The sequence below is a fragment of the Schistocerca piceifrons genome, chromosome 8 (genome assembly GCF_021461385.2).
Source record: "Schistocerca piceifrons isolate TAMUIC-IGC-003096 chromosome 8, iqSchPice1.1, whole genome shotgun sequence".
In the NCBI taxonomy this organism is placed as follows: Eukaryota; Metazoa; Arthropoda; class Insecta; order Orthoptera; family Acrididae; genus Schistocerca; species Schistocerca piceifrons.
The window spans coordinates 135,099,431-135,125,342 of NC_060145.1; the positions used below are offsets into that span (position 1 = coordinate 135,099,431).

Consider the following 25,912-nt stretch of genomic DNA (forward strand, 5'->3'; position numbering starts at 1 on the left):
GATAACGGCGCGAAATTTAGATTTGTTATTGCAACTTTAAGGTTTTCGTTTGACTCGCCCTCGTACCACTGCAGCTGAGCTGCATCTTCCATGCTAACCGAGTGTACTACTGTAGTATCAGAACCTGATACCAAATGTACAGAATTTATCAACATAAAAAATTGTGTTCTATTCAGAGACTATAGAAAATCCCATTTACCTTGTGTGTACGCGTCATGAAGGAGATGGATTGTCTTTGATTCCCAAAGTGTTAGGTTTTTCATTCGAGGGCATTCAATAAGCAATGCAACAAATGTATGCCAAAAGCAGGTTCGTTCTATTGAAGATTCCAATACACTGTAGTATTCTCCACTCGTTTGGTTACAGAATCTCTGTTCAATATGACGGCCTTATGCCACATTGCTGGGAAGACCTGTGTGCTCCTCTTGGCTGTGCATTTGTGTGGGGTCTTGGGTTGTCATGGAGAAGGAAAAGATAGTTTACATGTTTGTGGCGGCGACCACGCTGACATCGTTCCTTCAATTTCATGAGGTGCGTGACCTTGTTTTGATGATGACAGACGCCTCGCCCAATGAATCACTGTGCTTTTGTTATCTGCCAGATTGCCAGATCTCGACAGACATTCTGCAAGCACCTATGAATGCTCTGGTTTTCTGCCAAAAGAAGACAGAAAGGAGAGACAGCTCTCCTCCGTTACGGACGCCATTGTGAAGGCTACTTATGGTACCGCCACCTACCGTAACTTCACGAAACTGTATGGACTGAAGCAGGAACATTCTATGATGTTCCGCAACAAATTCCTCATTTTTTTAAGTAGAATTTGTTGCGAAAGAAAGTTGCGTTACTTATTGAACACTCCTCGCATCTTGTGAAATACGTGTATGTACTCTTACACAAGGCGCCTTCTGCTATGGCTGCTTACCTGTTGAGACCCTATATGCAGGTGAAACTCGTCCATGTCTTCTCCGGGCAAGTTCACCAGCTCAAGCTGCGACTCCTGGTCGCAGGTGGCTGTCGCGTTGTACTCGGCTCTCACGCCAGACAGAACCCGCGCCACGTTCTCCGGCTCAACGAAGGTGTTGTCTGCAACCAGCAAAGTTGTGCGCTAACTCAAATAAGCTCACCAGATAAAATGTTGCCCCCCCTCCCCCCGCTAAAGGCAAACACTAGGGGCAGAGCAAGTGGACTGGTCATGTGACCCTCTACTGTTAATGTAAGTTATGGCAGTGAATTAGCGTGTATGTGAACAGCCGATTTTATGCTATCAGCGCAGTAAGACGTGTAGAAAGAAGATTTGACAGAAGGTAGAAAGAAGCTTTTGTCTTTGGGCGTGACCGTTACCATGCCATGTATGAAGTTGCCCAATCTATTAGTGTATTAGTACAGACTGTCCTAGATGTCGGCAAGGAATTGCATAACAGATGCAGAGATGCGTGAAACAAGATTCCAGCTCACAGGCAGAAGATACGAACGTCACAACTTGTCAAAGGCAGCCAGTTAAAATTCCGACAGGAGCTGTTGATGTTAGTGAAGCAGGTTCATCTCGGGCAATTTGCGAGCGACCATTGTGAAGGGAACTGCGTGCAATGGGAAAATGGAGTCGGATAGCTCACAGATGGCTATTGTTCCCTGCGCGACAGAAAGGTGCACATCTTCGATGCGCCGAACAATACAGAAACCTGGCAGCAGGCGTATCGTATGCTCCGTCGAGTAACGAGTTTTTTCTTTCTTCAATTGAGGCGAGATATCGAATGAACCGACGCCCTAATGATACGTTTAAGTTACAGTGAATATAATGCAGGTTGAAGGTGATTTTGTGATACTTTGGGAACGTTTTTCGTATCAGGACCTGGGCCAACTCAATCACGTTACCGTCAGCATGAAACATGGTATTTATTTCAAGACTCTCGGTGACCAATTGTGGCATTTCTAGTACATCTTAATGATCAGTATGCTGTGAAAACCCATGTTCATAGGGCTGTATAGATACAAAGGAGGAGGAGGAGATTAGTGTTTAACGTCCCGTCGACAACGAGGTCATTAGAGACGGAGCGCAAGCTCGGGTTAGGGAAGGATTGGGAAGGAAATCGGCCGTGCCCTTTCAAAGGAACCATCCCGGCATTTGCCTGAAGCGATTTAGGGAAATGACGGAAAACCTAAATCAGGATGGCCGGAGACGGGATTGAACCGTCGTCCTCCCGAATGTGAGTCCAGTGTGCTAACCACTGCGCCACCTCGCTCGGTGTGTATGGATACCTTACTACTTTGACGAACACTCAGGTATCCTATGAGGCATCGACTGGCCTAATTCCGTAGAAAATGTTTGAGGCACTGAGGAAGTCTGATATCACTGTGTAGGGAAGCAGCCTACTCACGCCGTATAAAATTCACATCAGTCTTTTCGTTGTGTGCCAGCCAGTCCGCTGTAACTAGCTCTGACCTCATAAATGTTGCGCAATACTTTAAAAATCAAGTAAATAACCTGAAACGTTTCTAGCATGTCAGGAGTAATACTAAATCAATATGTGTTGAATATCAGTTCAATCACTTTAACCGTTTTCGAAATTTGGACGTTTTTCTGTAAAAATCATTGGCGCAACAGAAAAGAGCTAGAAACTTAAAAATTTATATTTACATTCCTTTTGCATAATAATTTAGTAGAAACAGTATTCTGGATCTCACAAATTAAAATTTTAGTTGAAATTCATGATTTTCTGGTTTTTGTCTTAAAAATTAAGGAAGCAAGATAGATTAAATAGGCGAATAAATAAGGCTAGGATGTTTAAATTTAAATAGAAAGGAGATCCGCTATAATCATATAGATGTGAGAAGTTTCAACTGAATAACTATAAAACTATAGCGATAGCGTATCTCCAAAGGGCAATTTCAGAGCTCGTCTACTGCGTGTAGTGTAATTAAATTAATTCTCTCGCCCAAAATATTTGACTTAGCTACGTCAGACTTTTATTATGATTACTTACCTGTGTGCTGATTCCATATTTAAATTGAGAGCTTCATCGGCCATCAGCAAAGGAAGCAATGATTTATTCGATAACTTAAAGTGGTGCATTACTAGCCCAGCGGCTAGTCGGGATAGCGGATTTGATCAGGCGTTCCCTTAGCCGTCCGCACCGCGGCTTTATATATAAGAACGCTGCGCGAGAAAGAAAGGCCCCAGTTCTCTCCAGACACTGATTAGCGCACCACCTGTACCGGGAGTCGCGTCACGTCGGTATTGTTGCTATAAATAGCCTCGAATGCCGTAATAAGTTACTCGGGATACGCGTAACCATGAAATCGTTTTCGAGTGAAGTGTTAATTCTGGGATGACTTTAATGATCTATCTTCAGTTTGCGTATGTCGTATTTTCACGTGCCGCCGCGGGACAGACATTCTACCATTATTTAGCGTGGCGTTTGATGAACATTATCATCAAATTATGGCGAGCATTCACTTAAACATTTAATTTGAACAGTTATAGTTGCATCAGCGCATTAGACTCTGAACTGCTTTGGTAGTTGGACTGTGTGGATTCCTTTTTGGTCTGTGACTTTCAGAATATAGTGAACACTTTAGAGAGAATGGTTTTTTTTTAATTATGAATCCCAGACAATCTCTTAATTCCTCAGAGCTGTAGCTATAAATGTATTTCTCAAATGAAGTGGGCACTAGGAATTCTAATTACAGGCTTCACGTTTTGCTAATCACTTTCTGGTTGCCAATATTGTAGTTAGAAAGCCAGTGTTGAGAACGGCAAACAACAGCATTAAATAATTAAAAGGAACATTTAAATAACAATTAAGCAACCCGCCACCCCACATATGGTGCATCTGCCGGGAAACAAACTGAGTAAAAGTGAAAGTGATTTTTAAATATTTGGATTCTGGAGTGAAATGCGACACGCAACTGAGTAATAGAACAGTGATAGTGTTACGTGTGTATGTGGACGACGCAATTGGATTAACAACGCATCTGGATTGACGGAGCTGGCACTGAGTCTAGCGGCGCTGCCGGCGTCGCGAGAAGCCAGTTTCGCCTCACCGCAGTTGTCTGCCGGAGCAACCGCAGCTGCGCCTGCAGTTGCGGGCCACGTAATCACACAGCAGCCGTCGAAGTGCCGTCTGCAGTTCAACGCGCCGCGTCGCATCAGTAATTCTCGTACGCCGCGCCGGCAACGCCATACGTCGTGCGGAAGGAACTAAGTTAAGTGAAAATCTGCTAAAATTTTTACTAACCTGCACTAAGACTGTCGGCGATGCAACCGCCAGAAGAAACTGAGGTTAAACTTAAATCAGAACCTATGTCTGTTGAGGGAACTGTAAATCCAAACAACGGTTCAAGTGTAAATATGCATGAAAACAGTAATGTTACAGTGAAATATGAAGTATTGTCTCCTGACAGTAGTGTGAAAGGGGCAGTGATTCAATAATAGAGAACCCTGTAGTAAAGCAGAAGTTAGAAATTGTTAATTTATTGGATGATAGTTTGTCTGATGAGTTAAAAACGAAACAGTCATCAGAGGGGGTAGAGTTTAAAAAGGATAAGTTAGATATGACTGATCAATCAGAAGTTTCACTTAGTTTTCATGATTCTGGTGTTGGAGCTAGTTTTTCGTCACCTGAGTGTGATAAAAGCCAGCTAGTGAGCAACCCAAAGATACTAGGGATATTGATTTAAATGTAATATTACAAGCAATAGCTGCCAGTAATGCAAAAATGACAGCCAGTAATGCTAAAATGACAGCTGAAGTATGAGATTGTGGCCAGCCAAACTAATTTTAATAAACGATTGGAGATAATGAACAATACCTTCAAGGCTGGTTGCAATAAGTTGAAAGAGGATCTGGACAGTTTGAATTATAAAATTGATTACAATCATGAGGATATTAAGAAAAAGGTTGCTCAACAATTTTCTGAAATGTATAAAACAGTAAAATCCGAAGTTGCTGAGGTTCGCAGAGACTTCCAAATGGAAGATGCGAAGCTGGAGCACAAGTTAACAGAAAAGATCGAGGCGGAATCTGAACTGTGCTCAGATAGGTTTAAAGATGTTAATATAAAAGTAAACATATGTCAAACAGAAGTAGATGCAATCAAAACTGATACAACTCATATTGTGCAAAGAGTAGATAATGTTGAAATGAGAGTAGAAAATATTAGTACTAACATTGCTAACATTGAGAGTAAATTAGCTTCAGTAACTTCTGGTAATGGTAGTATGCAACAAGTTGTAGCTGCAAACGCCGCTTTTATCGGGTGTCGGCAGTTCTTGCGGTTCGATCCACATAAAAATATCCACCCGCTAGATTTCTGGAACGATTTTGAAGATGTGATACCCCCAACTTGGTCTGAACGAGAGAAAATCTCATTTATTAGAAGCCATTTAGCAGGTGACGCCATGCGTTGGTCAGCTGATGTTATGTTGAAGTGTAAAACGTTAGCGGAATTTAAAACAGCTTTCATTAATGAGTATTGGGCTAGTAATAAGCAAAATGAAGTGTTGAGAGAATTTTGGAGTGGAAAACGCTTCAATGCAGGCAAAGAATCTATTAAAGAGTTTGCTAGGTCATGGATTTCACGTTTGTCACATTTGGCCGAAAAACTAAAACCTGAAATGATAATATTAGGTCTTGAAGTCAAACTGCCATGGTATTGGCAAACTAGAATTATATCTGCCCCTAGAGACAATCAGGATCGTTTCATTGAATATTTGGAACGTGTAGAGCGTGTTGCTGCCAATGAGGAGCAAGCACGTATTAATAGAAATGGTAACAACACTAGTAGTAATTTTAAGAACGAGCAGAATGGCAATGTAAACATCAGAACAGTAGGTGTTCGCCATCCTAAGAGAGGTAGGAATTGGAGAAATAATTATCAGAACCAACAATGGCATCCAAATGATAGTAATTTTGTTCCGAACAAAATTATGCAGGTAAACAACAGTGCGGAAAGCAATGCTGTGCCAGTTAACTATAATGGAAATAAAGGAAACAGTAGTAGGCCGAGGCAGGAAAACTAGTTCCCGTCTATGAGGACACTTGCGCTCACCAGGCGGTTATTTTTCCTAAGCCAGTAGTTACGGTAATTGGTAAGACAGATCAGAATACTCAGACTGAACGTGTGGATGAGGGGTCGGTAGCATCAAAGGATACAATAGAAATATTATATCACTCACAGTATTTGATAGATACCGTGTTAGAGACGCTTTCTAAGTGGGAAGAGAGAGAGAAGGCGCAGCAGTGTAATGGTAGGGAAGAGCTGCAAAATACTAAATTGTCAGGTGAAGAAGCAGAAGAAATTCATGCTTATATTTGCGATGAGGATGATGTGCTTTTATCTAAAGTGCCTGTGCAGGTTGCTGATACTGTACTAATAGATTTAGGACAGGAGGTAAGTGAGAATGTAGAAGATAGCCTGTTGGGGGTCGATGAACCCAATAGCTGTGACCAGTTGTCACTTGAGAAGGAACCCGACGATAATAGTGAAAGTGGTTTAGCTGTAACTAGTGTTATTCCCGGTCTGGAGGCGCAGAATCGCTCAGACTACAGTAATTTGGGTCATGTTCAGCAAATTAAATGTAATGAAGTCGTGCGGTGTTTCGATTTGAAATTAATAGAGCGACTGGAAAAGGCAGCGGAAAATGTAATTCAGGAAACCCCTACACACTTTGACCCAAATGTAATGAAGACAGATGTCGATCACTTTAGTTGGAGACAAATCCAAAAGTAACTATTGGATGAGTTTGAGGAACCACCTGTACAAACTAGAATAAGCCACCCTATAATAATAGTGAATATGTTGGGTATCAATGTACGTTGTCTCTTAGACAGTGGAAGTGAGATGAGCGCGATATCTCAGTCCTTCTTTGATGCATTACCTGGTAAAGACAAGCTTACAGTAATGAGGGTATCAGGACTAAGAATAATTGGAGCTACTGGCAAGGTGTCAAAAACGGTAAAGCATGAAGCTTTGCTGCCCTTTGATATTAATGGTAATTTAATTGATCATCCATGCTTAATTGTAAATAATCTCAGTATTGAGGTTTTAATTGGCATAGATTTCTTGTCGAAATATCAGATTGTTTTTGGCTTTGAAAGAAGCCAGTTAAAATTGGTCTTGCCGATAACCGGAGTAATTACGGTACCTTTTATTGATAAACATGTAATAACTAATGATGAAACTTGGGAGCTGCCTATACGAGTTCTGAAAAATAGGAGATATTGGGACGAAGGTGTTAATCTTAGTAAAAGTAAGCTAAACACAGACGAGAAGAAGTTAAAGGCTAGGGCAAATATAAGGAAAAGAACATTAGAAAGAAAAAAGCGTCATGACGCAAAAGCTGTACCCACCAGTTTTGAAATAGGTCAGTTAGTCCTTGTCAAAACCAAGGAAAAATCAGAGAAAATAAATGCAGAAAAAAAGAAATTCATGTTCGAATACCAAGGACCTTTCAGGATAATAGAAAAACCACATGCCAATGTAATAGGCTAGAGTACCCTAAGAGTAAAAAGCTATTAGGTCTCAGGAACGTGATCGACCTAAAGAAGTTCATAGGTAGTGAATGAATTCTGTAGGGAGGAGGTTGTTCTGTAACCTCTACACAGTGTGGCAGCTGTGCAGTCCCAGCTGTGTGAGATCTTCATTCCTTTTCAGGTCTCACTCATTCTTCATCTTTCCTATCCACCAAAATTTCGGCTCTTACTCTCAAATACTAAAATCTTCCGGTATGACTATCAAGCCACATTAAACTAATGAATTCTGTAGGGAGGAGGTTGTTCTGTAACCTCCACACAGTGTGGCAGCTGTGCAGTCCCAGCTGTGTGAGATCTTCTTTCCCATTTCAGATTTCACTCTCTCTTCATCTTTCCTATCCACCAAAGTTTCGACTCCTTCTTTGCAATACAAAAATTTTTCGTCATGGCTATCAAGCCATGAGTTCTGTAACCATTCTATCCACCGATTAGTGAAGAAAATACCTAATGTGACAAACCTAACAGTGACATAAACAACAAAGAAGTATGATGTAATTAAGATACAAAGGTATTTGAGTAACAAGTATGTATAGAACCCTGGTAATATTATAAGTACAAAGTTGTTGTTTTATTGTAATTGGTCCACCAACAGTAATTTAAAAAGATATACAAATTCGTGTACAAGCAGGATTTGAAGTGGCAATGAGACCTAGTGTATGCATTAGAGCTAACTAATATATAGTAAAAGAGATTGCTTAGTGTTATGAAAAAAATGTAGACAAGTTGTAAGAATGAACTCACCTTGTGTAGCAAGGAATGGCAGTGTAATAGAATTGAACAGTGTTTGTGGTTGAGACGTGAAGGACACGAACTTGAAATATTTATAAGGTTGGAGTTGGCCGTTATTTGGTGTAGTGTGTGACAGAACACACCTACATGTATTGAGGTTATGAGTTGGAGGCGGGAATGCATCTTTTCTACATTACATTACATCGGCCGGGAAAAACAAAACATTTATATAACAACTATTCCACCCGCCGCCCCACATATGTTGCTAATCGGCCGGGAAATGCATCTTTTCTACATTTAAATTCTCAAACTGTTCCACCCGCCGCCCCACAACTGCTTAATTAGGTTTCTAAAATCAACCGATGAGTTGTTAAAAATTACATTTGCTGACATGTTTCAGGAGCAGCTCCTCATCAGATCATCAGCGAATTCAAACATACAAACACAATGTACACATGACATTAAGAGTAAAAATACGAGGGTTGGAACTTTAATAGTAGCAACTATTAATTTACAGCCCATACAAAATTTATACGTGTTTCAAAGTTTTACTGACCTTCAGAGTAGTCACCAGCATTGTGTATAACCCGCTGCCAGCGATGTGGAAGTCGTAGGATACTCTTAGCACTGCCAGTTGTGTTGAAAATTCGAGCGGCGCAGTCTATTGCCCGACGAATTTGTAGCAGTTCTGCAGCCAATGCCGTGAAGTGTTTCCTTCAGGTTAAAAATCGAGTTTAACTCACGAGGGCCTAAGTCAGGGGAGTGCAGTAGGTGCTATAGCACGTAGCAGCCTCTCAGTCAAACAAAACAGTAAACAGCTTGCACTGTACGTGCTTGAGCATTGTCTTGCAAAATGATGGTCAAGTCCTGCAGAAAGTGTCATCACTTCTGTCTCTAAGCTGGTCGTAGGTTGTGTTCCTAAAATTAACAGCATAGAGACAGAAGTGATGACACTTTCTGCAGCACCTGACCATCATTTTGCAGGACAGTGCAAGCTGTTACTGATTTGTTTGACTGATGGGGCTGCCAAGTGCTGTACCACCTACTGCACTCCATTGACTGAAGCCATCGTGAGTTCAATTCGATTTCTAAACTGAAGGAAACACTTCACGGCATTGGCTTCAGAACTGCTACAAATTCGTCGGGCAATAGACCGTGTCGCTCGAACTGTAAACACAACTGGCAGTGCTAAGAATATCCTACGACTTCCACATCGCTGGCTTGGTTCAAAATGGTTCAGATCGCTCTGAGCACTATGGGACTTAACATCTGAGGTCATCAGTCCCCTAGAACGTAGAACTACTTAAACCTAACTAACCTAAGGACATCACACACATCCATTCCCGGGGCAGGATTCGAATCTGCGACTGTAGCAGTCGCGTGGTTCCGGACTAAAGCACCTAGAACCACTCGGCCACATCGGCCGGCATATTGCTGGCAGCGGATTATACACAATGCTGGTGACTTCTTTGAAAGTCAGTAAAACTTTAAAATACGTATCTATTCTGTACGAGCTGTAAATGAATAGTTGCCACTATTAAAGTTCCAACCGTCGTATGTAGAAGCATTTACAATCCAGTTTAAATATCATATAAATGGGTTAATATATAGTACTGCGTCATTATTGTGTTCGTGATGTTGGTGCTAACGTTTCAACGTATTTGTGGCGTTAGAAGTGTACATACCGAAGGAGGTGCTGCAATCGTTAGCACACTGGAGTTCCATTTAGAACGATGACGGTTCAGATGTTTGTCTGACCATCGAGATTTAGGTTTCCCGTGATTTCCCGGAATTGCTTCAGGAAAATGCTAGGATGGTTCCTTTACAAATGACATGGACGAGTAGCTTCCCTACTCATCCCTATCCTGAAGTTGTGCTTCATCTTAAAATGGCTTCATTGTCGGTGAGACGTTTAACCCTAAACCATCATTCTTTCCTTAACAGTATACACTAAATACAAGGGAGGATTGAAGAACAGAAATGATGTTAGAAAAATGTAACAACAAGTGATCTGTTGTTTTTAGCGAGCTAATAAAGCCGTGGTATAAGACAAGCTCAGAGTTTACATGACAGTCGTGGTATTCCTGCTCTCCTTTAGGTTGCAACTTAAGATGTGAGCAGCTACTTCGATCTGATGTGGCGCGCCTACCGCGGACCGCTGCCGGCCGAATGTCTGACTGCCGCGCAGGTCAAACGGCCGCAGCTCCACAGCGAGTAGACCAAAGCAGGGTGGTGCCGGCGGCAGTGCCAAAAGTATCGCCGTGCGCCAGCCAAGACTACGTTCTGATTCCGCCAACCAGTAAAGCAGACGGTCAGAAGTGTGTAGTTCTCTGCACATCGAGGATCTGCGCTGGGCAGCAGAAGGCAGTGACACGGCCAGCCCAGAACCGATTAACTTTACCGGAGCCGCCACTGCTGTGGCCGTCCAGTCCGCCGTCCACCATCACTCTTCAACCGTTGCGCCGCTGGGGACCAGACTATGGCACCTTGAGCACGTCTGGACTTTGTCATTGTTTCGTTGTTTGTAGCTAGAAACATTAACTTTTTCATTCCTCGTGCTCGACACAGACTTAGTGTACATGGCGAGTGTGCTCCATAGTGGCTAGTCGGAACTTTAACTTTTGTCCTACCAATTATATCGTCGAACAAAGACACGATTATTTGTTTTTCCCATTACTGATGTTTTGCAAAACATTTCCACAAAAAATGGTTCAAATGGCTCCGAGCACTATGCGACTTAACTTCTGAGGTCATCAGTCGCCTAGAACTTAGAACTAATTAAACCTAACTAACCTAAGGACATCACACACATCCATGCCCGAGGCAGGATTCGAACCTGCGACCGTAGCGGTCGCTCGGTTCCAGACTGTAGCGCCTAGAACCGCACGGCCACTCTGGCCGGCAGTGTCCACAAATAGCTCTTGTTGCCGCAGTACATTTTCTGAAGAAGTATTTACACTGAAGAGCCAAAGAAACTGGTACATCTGCCTAATATCATGTAGGGCCCCCGCGAGCACGCAGAAGTGTCGCAACACGACGTGGCATGGACTCGACTAATGCGTGAAGTAGTGCTGTAGGGAACTGACACAATGAATGCTGCAGGGCTGCCCGTAAATCAGTAAGATTACGAGGGGCTGGAGATCTCTTCTAAAACAGCAACGTTGTGAGGCATCCCAGATATGCTCAATAATGTTCATGTCTGGTGACAGGCGGAAGTATTTAAACTCAGAAGAGTGTTTCTGGAACTACTCTGTAGCAATTCTGGACGTTTGGAGAGGCGTGTTGTCCTGCTGTAATTACCCAAGTCCGTCGGAATGAACAATGGACACGAATGGATGCAGGTCACCAGACAGGATGCTTACGTACGTGTCTCCTATCAGAGTCGCATCTAGACGTATAAGGGGTCCCATATCACTCTAACCGCACACGTCCCACACCATTACAGAGCCTCCACCGCTATAGCAGTCCCCTGCTGACATGCAGGATCCATGGATTCATGAGGTTGTCTCCATACCCGTACACGTCCATCCGCTGGATACAGTTTGAAAAGAGTCTCGTCCGATCACGCAACATGTTTCCAGTCACCAGCAGTCCAATGCCGGTGTTGACGGGCCCAGGCAAGATGGAAAGCTTTGTGTCGTGCAGTCATAAAGGGTACATGAGAGGACGTTCGGCTCCGAAAGCCCATACCGATGACGTTTCGTTGAATGGTTCACACACTGACACTTGTCGATGGCCCAGCATTGAAATCTACAGCAACTTGCGGAAGGGTTCCACTTCTGTCACGTTGAACGATTCTCTTCAGTCGTCGTTGGCCCCGTTCTTGCAGGATCTTTTTCCGAATTCCTGATATTCACGGTACACTCCTAAAATGTTCGTACGGGAAAATCCCTACTTCATCGCTACCTCAGAGATGCTGTGTCCCATCGCTCGTGCGCCGACTATAACACCACGTTCAAGCTCAAAAAAATGGTTCAAATGGCTCTGAGCACTATGGGACTTAACATCTGTGGTCATCAGTCCCCTAGAACTTAGAACTACTTAAACCTAACCTAACCTAAGGACATCACACACATCCATGCCCGAGGCAGGATTCGAACCTGCGACCGTAGCAGTCGCACGGTTCCGGATTGAGCGCCTAGAACCGCGAGACCACCGCGGCCGGCATTCAAGCTCATTTAAATTTATATAACCTACTATTGTAGCAGCAGTAACCGATCTAACAACTGCGCCAGACGCTTGTCTTATATAGGCATTGCCGACCGCAGCGCCGTATTCTGTCTGTTAACATATCTCTGTATTTGAATACGCATGCCTATGCCAGTTTCTTTGGCGCTTCAGTACAATTTCTATGGGGTTTTTGTTGATTAGTTTTGGAAGACACTTCAAAAAGATTTTTTTGTATTGATGTTATTATTTAGCTAAGGGCTACTGGGTGCATTCAGCGTAATTACATCAATAAATATTTTTTCAGTTTAGGTTCCATGGATGAATTATGTCGGATGTAACAGGAACAGTCGCTGAAACGTAGCAGTCAACATCCTCACAGTATGCTAGCTCTACGGAATCTAGTGCTAAATGACTGGCTTGAGCTGGATGTGGCACACCTACCGAAACTTGTGGTCTTTTTTTCTCGCCGAACTAAGGACATTTTCAGTGCTAGAGACTGTGTTAGACTGTATCAACGCTGTGTGACACAGGGTTCTCTTATTTTCTATGTAGCGTGCTTACGACTGCGTGATAGGGCTCAGTTTATGAACCACTGGTAATAGGAAACCTCTTGTTAGGGTAATAAGCATTTCAGTTAGAAACACATCATTAGGCTGCAGGTACCGTTTCGCACTGATGACATCAGAGACTTCTGTGGCATTATCGACATGCACTAAAAACGTGAATGATGTACTCAGTCCATAACCCTTCAGCATATTTTCATAACACAAAAATGTTGATCAGAGTAGATGTCACAGCATGCAGGTACTATTCAATGGCATCCTTGGAACATTCAGTAGAGATCCAGCTGGCGATTTTAGGTACAGGTAAGCACATTGGTATAGGAGGGGCGTTCAATAAGTAGGGAGAAACATTTTTTTTAATCAGGTTGGTTCTCTTCAGGATTCCAATCAATACTCCGTATTATTTTCCACTTTTTTGGTTACAAAACCCCACTTGTCAACATAACCTCGGTGAGCCGTGGCGCGTCTGGCGCCAGTGTTCTCGCACTTAGAATGGCATCGCTGCCAGAGATTATAGGGTGACCATCTTTGCCTTCCAAGATTCAGGCCGGTGGTCGGGTGGTTAAGGGAGAGAGAAAAGAGACAGCGGAGTGGAAATTCGCAGGGTCGGAGGTGGCTTGTTGACGTTTACCGTGAGGCCTGTGGTACGACGCCTGTACGCTATGGGCAGGGTCAGCGAGAGATCCCGGCAGTGACTTGATGGGACCTCGGGTCTGGTATCGCGGTGGTGTACTGTTGTGTTTTGGGGCTTTTCTGCTGCGAGGGCATGTATAGGTTCTTGTTACTGGCCACTGAGGTTGAGATGTGTCTATGGCGTGACGGCGGAAATGTGTGATGCTCGCCGCTGTTACATGTGAAAACGCTTCGCCTGCCTTATGTCTCTACAGGAAATTATGTGAAGTAAATAGCTGATACCGCGGCGACGTCTTGCTCTCACGCGTTGATGAATATGTCTCGGAATTACTGAATGGTGAAGATATCCCACGTGTAAAGCAAATGAAGCCATTTGCGCCATACTAAGGTACTGTTTTATTCTTCTTAAATCTGTGTCAGTTATATGTGCATTTATATGCCCTTCTTTAGTTGCAGAAGTTATAGAAGTGTGTAAACAAGGAGCTATGTGGAAAGGGATGTAAAGTTGAAACCTTTCCAATAAGTTAATACACTCGAACTCTGTATTACTAAAGGTGCCTTTCGATACCAGCACCTACCTTGGGTAATTAGTGTTATTTGGAGGTTGCCATGGTACTGTAAGTAATTATTATACACAAAATTGTTTGTTCTGATTATACTAAATTGGAGATGTAAGGCCGGTTGCGTGCCGCTGTAAATTACTATTGTCTTCTCTGTGTGGCAGCTTAGCATTGTCAGTGGCTACAATCATTATTCCTGTGATATTTCGAGTTTTGTATTCGCGGGTTTGCTTAAGCTGACACTGTTGAGTTGTAAGATCTACAAACAGGCAAGTCAAACTGAGTATTCTATCATCTCAAGACGATATTCTATTACGTGGTACCTTAGTTTGTTATAGGTTAGAAGTATTTAACGTGTTATTAATATTCTGCTGTTTGCTTCGTCTAAAGAGGAGCTAGTTCTGTGAAGTAGTCGTTTATATTTTATTAGTGTGTTACGTGTTGAGTCTTTTCATGTTAATTGTTTTTAAGAAGCTACAAATGACTCTGTGTATATTGCAAGTAGCTGAAACTGACGTGTTCACGGGGGTCGCGTTTTGACGGGGTTGATAGTGGCCCTTTTTACTACGGCTCATCCGGCTATCCTCCTTCAGTACATTTGTCTCGCTTATATCGTTACTACGTTTGTCGAGTCGAATTAGGCTTACTGTAATCACCTTATATGTTGAAGTTAAGTAACTCCCTTGCCAGGGCGCGAAACTTCGTGAATATAGTCGTACTCTCATCTGCAAAGATTGATAGTGTTATTCATTTGTTCCCGTCACATTTTGATTATTTATCTTGTTATATTTAATGCCAGTAAAATGTAAGTGTTAGCGAGGTCCGAATTGGGACGTTGTATTCTCCTCTTGTGGAAACAAATTTAAGTGATTTGATTCCTTTTTTTTTTTTTTTTAGTAGCCTTTAGATGCGTACATTCTGCCTCCATGTTTGGTGTTTTTATGGCTTCCACGTTAATTAAAATTACAATAAAGGTAAATTTGGCAACGGAGGGTTTCGTGTATTTATTAGTTCCTAAGTGGATCCTAAGTTCAGGATCCCTACTAATTGGTAGCAGAATTTCACGATTCGAAGGGGGGGGGGGGGGCGGGAATAGCATTTTCTCGTGCCTTCTGTATACTGTATTTGTCTGGGTTTTTTTCTGAGTTGCATATTTCTTTTGGGTTTTAGGACAATTACAGCCATGTCTGTGCCGACGTGCTTTGATATCAGCCATCTTCGACGTGAACATCTGGTTTATGAGTTGCAAATACTCAGCTTACCTAGGGACGGAATCGTGACAGAACTGCCAGCCGTCTCCGTACAGCAACTACTATACCTCTTTCATGCTCGGCTGATATCTACGGCGACATCGGTGAGTTTTTATCACACATTTCTTCTTCCGTCAAAGACATCTGGACTTCGTGACGCTAAAGGAGCTGAGGCGGGAATATTCCACGAGAAATTCCGCATTTTTTCACTCGAAACTATCAGACAAAAAAAAGTTTTGCATTAGTTATTGAACGCCCCTTGTACGTAGAGACGCCAATAAACCATCGACATAATATGGGAGGGATGACGTCACACTGTGTAAACGTACTGGTCTAGAACGAGCTGATATTTGCCTTATGTGGGCGCACGTAACTAGGAAGCACGCCCTGTGTTGTTCCACTGCAAGGGATTTTTCCTGCGATTTCCGCATTTTATTTCACATGAGTTATGGGTAGTTTCGGTATAACACTGGAGAATGCTACAAAATGCAGTCGCTGAGAATTCTGCTGGCTGTGGTGGGTCACGAGTTTGCTTGCGTGCGCCACGTCAAGAACTTCAACGGTGAGTGACTCATTGGCGTTTCAGGCACAGGCGAGCGAGAGAGAGGACTCTCTCCCCACTACCCCTCGCCCCTCTCAGGCATTTTCCTGAACTGCCTTCTGTAGATCCTACAGACAAAGCATCGTTTCGCTACCCGTGACAACCACACCATTCCACTGTATTATTTTCAGAAACAGGTTACGTCACTTAATACAGGTAACTGCTGCGCCATATACACTACTGGTCATTAAAATTGCTACACCACGAAGATGACGTGCTACAGACGCGAAATTTAACCGACAGGAAGAAGAAGCTTTTCAGAGCACTCACGCAAGGTTGGCGCCGGTGGCGACACCTACAACGTGCTGACGTGAGGAAAGTTTCCAACCGATTTCTCACACACAAGCAGCAGTTGACCGGCGTTGCCTGGTGAAACGTTGTTGTGATGCCTCGTGTAAGGAGGAGAAATGCGTACCATCACGTTTCCGACTTTGATGGAGGTCGGATTGTAGCATATCGCGATTGCGGTTTATCGTATCGCGACATTGCTGCTCGCGTTGGTCGATATCCAATGACTGTTAGCAGAATATGGAACCGGTGCGTTCAGGAGGGTAATACGGAACGCCGTGCTGGATTCCAACGGCCTCCTATCACTAGCAGTCGAGATGACAGGCATCTTACCCGCATGGCTGTAAGGGATCGTGCAGCCACGTCTCGATCCCTGAGTCAACAGATGGGGACGTTTACAACACAATAACCATCTCCACGGACAGTTCGACGACGTTTGCAGGAGCGTGGACTATCAGCTCGGAGACCATGGCTGCGGTTACCTTTGAGCTGCATCACAGACAGGAGCGCCTGCGATGGTGTACTCAACGACGAACCTTGGTGCACGAATGGCAAAACGTCATTTTTTTCGGATGAATCAAGGTTCTGTTTACAGCATCATGATGGTCGCATTCGTGTTTGGAGACATCGCGGTGAACGCACATTGGAAGCGTGTATTCGTCATCGCCGTACTGGCGTATCACCCGGCGTGATGGTATGGGGTGCCATTGGTTACACGTCTCGGTCACCTCTTGTTCGCATTGACGGCACTTGGAACAGTGGACGTTACATTTCAGATGTGTTACGACCCGTGGCTCTACCCTTCATTCGATCCCTGCGAAACCCTACATTTCAGCAGGATAATGCACGACCGCATGTAGCAGGCCCTGTACGGGCCTTTCTGGATACAGAAAATGTTCGACTGCTGCCCTGACCAGCACATTCTCCAGATCTCTCACCAACTGAAAACGTCTGGTCAATGGTGGCCCAGCAGCTGGCTCGCCCCAATACACTAGTCACTACTCTCGATGAACTGTGGTATCGTGTTGAAGCTGCATGGGCAGCTGTACCTGTACACGCCATCCAAGCTCTGTATGACGCAATGCCCAGGCGTATCAAGGCCGTTATTACGGCCAGAGGTGGTTGTTCTGGGCACGGATTTCTTAGGATCTGTGCACCCAAATTGGCGTGCATAGAGTGTCAGTTGTAGTATGATATATATTAGTTCTAGCATTATATATTTGTGCAGTGAATAGCCGTTTATTATCTGCATTTCTTCTTGGTGTAGCAATTTTAATGGCCAGTAGTGTAGTACTTCTTCACTGGTGCGTGCACTGCCGTTACAAAAACTTTTTGCTCTGAGGGTGACATAGATGAAACCGGTTAACAAAAAGCCAACATTAATATTGATATTACGAAAGGAAGCCGATCTGTTACGTTCTGACGGCTAACCGTTGAAACGATTTGGATGAAATTTGATACGGAGGTAGTTTGAGCCCTGAGGAAGTGCGAGGTAAAAGGTACTTATTGATCTGAAGAATATAAACCGAATTTGGGTGAAATTCCTGTTCTTTAATATACCTATTTAGCCCTTGACTTTTGAACTTGATCGTATTGGTGAAAATTCTTTTATTGGTTGATATGTTCTTCATAATATGATTCAAGGTAATGAATATAATATTTATACAATTCTCAACGTGTTTAATCCACATAGCATACAGCTACTTGAATACCAGTATACATACGTGCCCACTGCTGCCCACGCCCCTCTGCACTCAAGGGTCGGCATTAACACTGTGGGTGCTGGCGCATCGTGCGTTGGGACAGTCTGGGAGTGGGCAGAGCGTGGCGCACCTCGCGACCTATGCTTACACAAACAGGCACACACGTGGGGGCAGCTGACATTATTGCACGTGCAATAACTTACTTACCATCACTCACGATGAAAAAACTGCTGATACGCAAGCACAGCTGTGGGTAGTAAAAAGGTGATTTGGGCTGCTGTCAAGATTGGAATGTACTAAAAATGTCTAAGTGCGAATTTATTATTATTGGTATGTCTACTAGTCTGGTTAGAAAAAGTCCACAGCTACACAACGGGCTTAAATTTCATCGGCAAACAATGAGCATTCTAAAAAAAAAAAAAAGTTCAAATGTGTCTGAAATCTTATGGGACTTAACTGCTAAGGTCATCAGTCCCTAAGCTTACACACTACTTAACCTAAATTATCCTAAGGTCAAACACACACACCCATACCCGAGGGAGAACTCGAACCTCCGCCGGGACCAGCCGCTCAGTTCAGGACTGCAGCGTCTTAGACAACTCTGCTAATCACGCGCGGCGAGCATTCAAAAAATTTATGAAGTACACCTAAGGTCAGTAGACTGATAACTCTTCTCGTCAGAGAAGGAATCTCTGAATGAAACGGAAGTGCATTATTTTGAACCACATTGGAGCACTTTATCTCTCTCGAGTGGTTCAGAGAAGTCACAACTGGGTGGTTCTCTTCACTGTGTGTAGATCATCCCACAAAAAAAAGCCCTTGCACCGAGACAGTGCATATCTTCACTTCCTGAACAATGAGCTTTCAAAATGCATCAACTGGCCTTCAAAGTAATGTCCTAAATTTCCTGTTACCTGTCCACCTTCGCGGCTGAGAGGTCAGCGTATATGACTGCCATACAAAGCGCCTGACTTCCATTCCCGGTTCTGCGGGGGACTTTTTCTTTGTGGGAGAACTGGACCAAGTTTGTTTCATGATGCCAACTGAGGTGCTACTTGAATGTGAAGTAGCGGCTCCTAGGCCTCCAAAGCCGACAACGGCCGGAAAAACCATGTACTGAGCCCACACCCTCTCATACGTCCAAATATCGCCACTGACTGATGTGAGCTATCCCTTGATTTCCAGATTTACATTTTATTCCCTTAATTTCCAGATTTACATTTTATCTCGCGTCTGAAGATATCAATAGCATTCAATACACCCCGGCACCACTGAAGAACGCATAGCAGGGAGTAAGAATTCAGTTACCACGCTGGCTGAAGTAGCCGCTGCACCCCTTGGCCTTGCCGGTAGACGGCGGGGTGAGGCGCTGCGACTAGCTGTGAGACAGACAGTTACGGCAGCGCACGCTACTGAGGGAAACCACAGCGATTCTGGCGCGAAGCGAGCATTTTTTTAAATAAAAATTTACTAATGAAAGCACTTTTTCCCCTGTAGACGTTAGGAGATGCCTTCTGGTCTTAAACACCTTCTTACAGCAATATTACGACCCAAGAAAGCATTCATTTCAACAAAGAGATGAATAGTGTTCAACATAACACAACTATACGGAGAGCTACGATGTGTCGCGATTGTAAGTACAAGATCCAGACTGCGTGCCGCAGTCGCCAGTCGCCGATGGGATGCCTTTCGATATGGTTCTGTCGTAGGAGCATGCTATCAAGAAATCGCTAGTTTAGAGTTAATAAGTAACATATTGTTTCGTTTATTATCAGATTACGGTGTTTTCGTAAGTAAACGCATCTTAAGAGCATCACCGAACATTATTTCAAGTAATATACCTCCCCCCTTTCGTTACACAGACATTACAGGATACAGAAATGCATTTTCCAGATAATCCGATGACGTTGAGTCGGTTTCTGCGAGGGACATCAACTACGAGAGCTTTGTGGCAAAACAGGTAGGATGTAATCCTACGTGATGACTCACTGAAGCCGGCCGTTGTGGCCTTGCTGTTATAGGCGCTACAGTCTGGAACCGCGGGACCGCTACGGTCGTAGGTTCGAATCCTGCCTCGGGCATGGATGTGTGTGATGTCCTTAGGTTAGTTAAGTTTAAGTAGTTCTAAGTTCTAGGGGACTGATGACCTCAGAAGTTGAGTCCCATAGTGCTCAGAGCCATTTGACTCACTGAAATAATCCAAGGACGGCTTGCCTTAATCTCTGTAAGCCTCGGATGGGAAAGCACGGCCAGTCTCACTGTTTCTCTCATGCCGACTTCTATGTACTCCCTAACTACGCTGAGAAACTTCTGGAGGTTTAGTGAAAAGGGGGCGGGGATCTTACACTGAGGAAGGTGCCTGGCCCGTCTTAGACCAAAGCTCCCTATTACCTAGTTTTTTCCTCACGATGCTCATTGCGGTTGCTAACCTTACAAAGCCTACAGGGAAGAAACTGTTTTCGAATGACAGATTTATCTGTGGAGTAAATAAACGTTATGCAGTAACAGAAAATATCCATTCTGGCGGAATAAGAGAAACAGAATCCGTGTATCAAACCCACTGAGGAAGGGCTGTTAGAGCTTAACGTTCCATCGATATCAGAGACGTTACTCGAGCTCGTAGTGTGGAAGAATGGGGAGGAAAATTAGCCGTGACTCTTTCAAAGGAAAATAGAATTAGCCTCAAGGGATGTAGGGAAATCACGGTAAACCTTTGTCTGGATGGACAAACCGAGATTTGAAACGCTGTACTCCGGAATATGAGTCCACTGGACCACGTGGAGTAGAGATCACGGTAATCATCCAGATGTACATTCTCCGTGGCGTCCTTAAAATATACTAAGGTAAATGTCGAAATAGTTTCTTTGATGAGGGCACGACTATTTGCTTTCTTGTCCTTCCCCAAATTGAGCTTGTGCTCCGCCTCCAATGACTTCGTCGTCGACGGAACGTTAAATCTTGATCTTCCTTCCCTTCTTCTTTTCCAAGTCAAGAGCCAATCGAGATGTGGTGGTGTTCAACAGCGGCACTCACTGAGACTGACGGAGCTCTTGGGCAGCCACCACCAGGGGTCGTCGCTGTTGTCCTGGCTGGCGTTTGCGTCACGACACACGTGTTTGTCGTCCATGAACTGATGCTGGCCGCAGCACTTCCGCACCAACAGATCTCCGCTCGACACTGAGGCCCAGACAGCCAGCACCAGTGGCAGCAGACGTTGCCACGGACACAGCATCGCCTCGCAACCTGCAACAACAACAAGCCGACATGTTCTCATTAGAAACTTTGAGGTATCGAATCGAGAATTAATTGAAGCCCTCAGCTGCCGACAGATGTTGATATACCTCGATGGGGACAGCTGAAAATGTGTGCCCCGACCGGGACTCGAATCCGGGATCTCCTGCTTACAAGGCAGACGCTCTATCCGTTTTTTTTTTTTTTTTGGTTCATCTCATTTTGTTCTAATTTGTTCGTTGTATGTGATCGGGGCGGACGTCTCAAGACACCCGTTCAGGCTGTTTGTTCAAAAATGGTTCAAATGGCTCTGAGCACTATGGGACTTAACATCTGTGGTCATGAGTCCCGTAGAACTTAGAACTACTTAAACCTAACCAACCTAATGACATCACACACATCCATGCCCGAAGCAGGATTCGAACCTGCGACCGAAGCGGTCACGCGGTTCCAGACTGAAGCGCCTAGAACCGCACGGCCACATTTGCCGGCAGGTTGTTCGTTGATCCGTTCACTCAGGTTTTTTTTTTTTCATTACAGAGGGTAGCTAACCCTCTGACCGAACACACTGAGCTACCGTGCCGGCATCCGTCTGAGCCACCAAGGACACAGATGAATAGCGCGACTGCAGGGACTTATCCCTTGCACGCTTCCCGAGAGACCCACATTCCCAACTGTCCACACTCTACATACTTAATGTTCCTAATAGCATTCAGCTGTTCTCATCGAGGTATATCAACAACACCTGTCGGCAGATGAGGGTTTGAATTAATTATCATTTATTCTAGAGAAGCTGCACAGTCATCAATGGTATCTGTTCTTTCTGGCCGGCCGGAGTGGCCGAGCGGTTCTAGGCGCTACAGTCTGGAACCGCGCGGCCGCAACGGTCGCAGGTTCGAATCCTGCCTCGGGCATGGATGTGTGTAATGATCTCCTTAGGTTGGTTAGGTTTAAGTTGTTTTATGTTCTAGGGGACTGATGGCCGCAGAAGTTAAGTCCCATAGTGCTCAGAGCCATATGAACCATTTTTGTTCTTTCGGGAGTAGTTACTATCTTCATATATAGTTAAAGGCTACCTGGCCATTGACCTTCATCTGTGTGAATGTGCACAGGTTGCCCGATCTCTTACGGGAATCGTCACCTTAGTGGACGCGAATAATGAGTGGATGGGCAAATATCTATTAGGAACATTACCTATGTAGATTGTGGACAGTTGGGATTGTGGGTCTCTCGGAAAATGTGCAAGGGATAAGTCACTGCAATCGCGCTATTGATTTGTGTCCTCGCTGGCTCAGATGAATAGAGTGTCTGCCATGTAAGCAGGAGATCCCGGGTTCGAGTCCCGGTCGGGGCACACATTTTCAGCTGTCCCCATCGAGGTATATCAACACCTGTCGGCAGCTGAGGGTTTCAATTAATTATCATTTATTCTAGAGAAGCTGCACGGTCATCAGTGGTATCTGTTCTTTCGGGAACAGTTACTGTCTTCATATATTATGTAATGTGGTTGTGACCACTATGTCTCACGAGAGGCGGACCTGCCGGTATAAAAGCAGGCGGGAAGTTTCGTGTTGTCAAAAGAGTAGCTGAAACAAGATGATATCAGAAGAGCTCAGTGACTTCGAATGAGTACTAGTCATTGGATGTTATTCAGATAACACATCCATCAGGGATATTTCAACCAGCTACCCGCAGTGGTCGACGTACCTTCGTATGGCGGGAGGTGGAAACACTTAATGCACGCAGAAACATAGTCGAACATGATCGTTTCTGTTGTCCTGATGTTATTTGGGGCGGGGGGGCAAGGTATAATAAGTGCACTGAACTCCAAACCTTTGAACACGGGAAATTCACTGGTTAGCGTTATTGTGACAGTGTTCTCCTTCCCCATGTCTGTTGTGTCCGCCCACTCATGAGATATGTGGATGCCTAGGAAACCTGCTTCTTGGTTCGCTAGATAACAATTCAAGCAGATCGTATTAATAAAGTTTATTACAAAAGAAAATGATCACAGTACTCAACTTTTGTGAAATACGCAAGTGTAGTGAGCAAAGGGCGACAGACAAACATAAGCAATCTCTTCAGTATATACATTTCGTAATACAAGCCAAACAATGCAGTTCCAAAATCGCAGCTGTAGCGTTCGTAAGTCGGCTAGGCTCCAACTAGGCCGCTGCCACGCGGCACGGCGCTTATGTCCTCTTCGTGTAGACAGCGCTACTGTCTCGTTGTCGTCCTAGAGAGGGGTCGGTCAGCGTACTATTGGCTGACGCCGTCTCACAGCCCTCTATACTCTAACGTTCTTGCCCGTCGTACCGGCGGTCGATTTTACACCGGAACAATGTCCATATTTTCAGGGGTGTATTCAGTCCTGGGATCATTTTTATGGGTGACAATTGTAACTTTTCGAAATAAAACTAATAATAAGGAGAATATTATAAATTATAACTGTAGAAGTTCTGGTCTTTGGTTAAATCAGTAAGAGACTCGAAACAGCATATCCAGACACTCTGGGATGATGATGGCATTGAAACAGAGGATGACACGCGTAAAGCTGAAATACCAAACACCTTTTTGCAAAGCTGTTTCACAGAGGAAGACCGCACTGCAGTTCCTTCTCTAAATCCTCGCACAAACGAAAAAATGGCTGACATTGAAATAAGTGTCCAAGGCCTAGAAAAGCAACTGGAATCACTCAACGGAGGAACGTCCACTGGACCTAACGGGATACCAATTCGATTCTACACAAAGTACGCGAAAGAACTTGCCCCCCTTCTAACAGCCGTGTACCGCAAGACTGTAGAGGAACGGAAGGTTCCAAATGATTGGAAAAGAGCACAGGTAGTCCCAGTCTTCAAGAAGGGTCGTCGGGCAGATGCGCAAAACTATAGACCTATATCTCTGACGTCGATCTGTTGCAGAATTTTAGAACATGTTTTTTGCTCGCGTATCATGTCGTTTCTGGAAACCCAGAATCTACTATGTAGGAATCAACATGGATTCCGGAAACAGCGACCGTTTGAAACCCAACTCGCTTTATTTGTTCATGAGACCCAGAAAATATTAGATACAGGCTCCAGGTAGATGCCATTTTCCTTGACTTCCGGAAGGCGTTCGATACAGTTCCGCACTGTCGCCTGATAAACAAAGTAAGAGCCTACGGAATATCAGACCAGCTGTGTGGCTGGATTGAAGAGTTTTTAGCAAACAGAACACAGCATGTTGTTCTCAATGGAGAGACGTCTACAGACGTTAAAGTAACCTCTGGCGTGCCACAGGGGTGTGTTATGGGACCACTGCTTTTCACAAAATATATATATAAATTACCTAGTAGATAGTGTCGGAAGTTCCATGCGGCTTTTTGCGGATGATGCTGTAGTATGCAGAGAAATTGCAGCATTGGAAAATGGCAGCGAAATGCAGGAAGATTTACAGCGGATAGGCACTTGGTGCAGGGAGTGACAACTGACCCTTAACATAGACAAATGTAATGTGTTGCGAATACATAGAAAGAAGGATCCTTTATTGTATGATTATATGATAGCGGAACAAACACTGGTAGCAGTTACTTCTGTAAAATATCTGGGAGTATGCATGCGGAACGATTTGAAGTGGAATGATCATATAAAATTAATTGTTGGTAAGGTGGGTACCAGGTTGAGATTCATTGGGAGAGTCCTTAGAAAATGTAGTCCATCAACAAATGAGGTGGCTTACAAAACACTCGTTCGACCTATACTTGAGTATTGCTCATCAGTGTGTGATCCGTACCAGATCGGGTTGACGGAGGAGATAGAGAAGATCCAAAGAAGAGCGGCGCGTTTCGTCACAGGGTTATATGGTAAGGGTGATAGCGTTAGGGAGATGTTTAGCAAACTCAAGTGGCATACTCTGCAAGAGAGGCGCTCTGCATCGCAATGTAGCTTGCTGTTCAGGTTTGGAGAGGGTGCGTTTTTGGATGAGGTATCGAATATATTGCTTCCCCCTACTTATACCTCCCGAGGAGATCACGAATGTAGAATTAGAGAGATTCGAGCGCGCACGGAGACTTTCCGGCAGTCGTTCTTCCCGCGAACCACACGCGACTGGAACAGGGAAGGGAGGTAATGACTGTGGCACGTAAAGTGCCCTCCGCCACACACCATTGGGTGGCTTGCGGAGTATAAATGAAGACACAGATGTAGATGTAGTGAAATTAACTGGTTTCCTAACTTTAGCTTCGTGTGTGTTTGTCTTGTAAATCTGGACAACGCAAGTGGACTGATTATGGAAACGCTATCTCATTAAATGAGTCGCCAAAACTACTTGAAACCGTATTACTGTATTTGATTAAACCTTTACCGAAATAACCGGAAAGCTTAAAACTGTCCTATGAAAATGAGTGCTGTGCAGTGCGGTAAATAGTGCTTTAAGGCGTCGTGTCACAGTTCGTGACTTGCAGTTTCAAAATGGTTCAAATGGCTCAGAGCACTATGCGACTTAACTTCTAAGGTCATCAGTCCCCTAGAACTTAGAACTACTTAAACCTAACTAACCTAAGGACAGCACACACATCCATGCCCGAAGCAGGATTCGAACCTGCGACCGTAGCGGCCACGCGGTTCCAGACTGTAGCGCCTTTTGCAGTTTCAACACACAAACCTAACAGAATTA

The 25,912-nt window shown here is 44.2% G+C and overlaps 1 protein-coding gene across 1 annotated transcript in view; it reads right to left on the reverse strand.

The window, feature by feature from the left end:
- Positions 1–25,912, reverse strand: part of LOC124712130 (probable G-protein coupled receptor Mth-like 3) — a 297,280-nt gene that overhangs the window by 205,273 nt on the left and 66,095 nt on the right. Inside the window, exons 2-3 of the mRNA XM_047242429.1 lie at positions 21,062–21,271; positions 923–1,083 (exon numbers count right to left, since the gene is read on the reverse strand). Coding sequence (XP_047098385.1) covers positions 923–1,083; positions 21,062–21,260 — 360 coding nt within the window. The 5' untranslated portion in view covers positions 21,261–21,271. The remainder of the gene's footprint in view (positions 1–922; positions 1,084–21,061; positions 21,272–25,912) is intronic.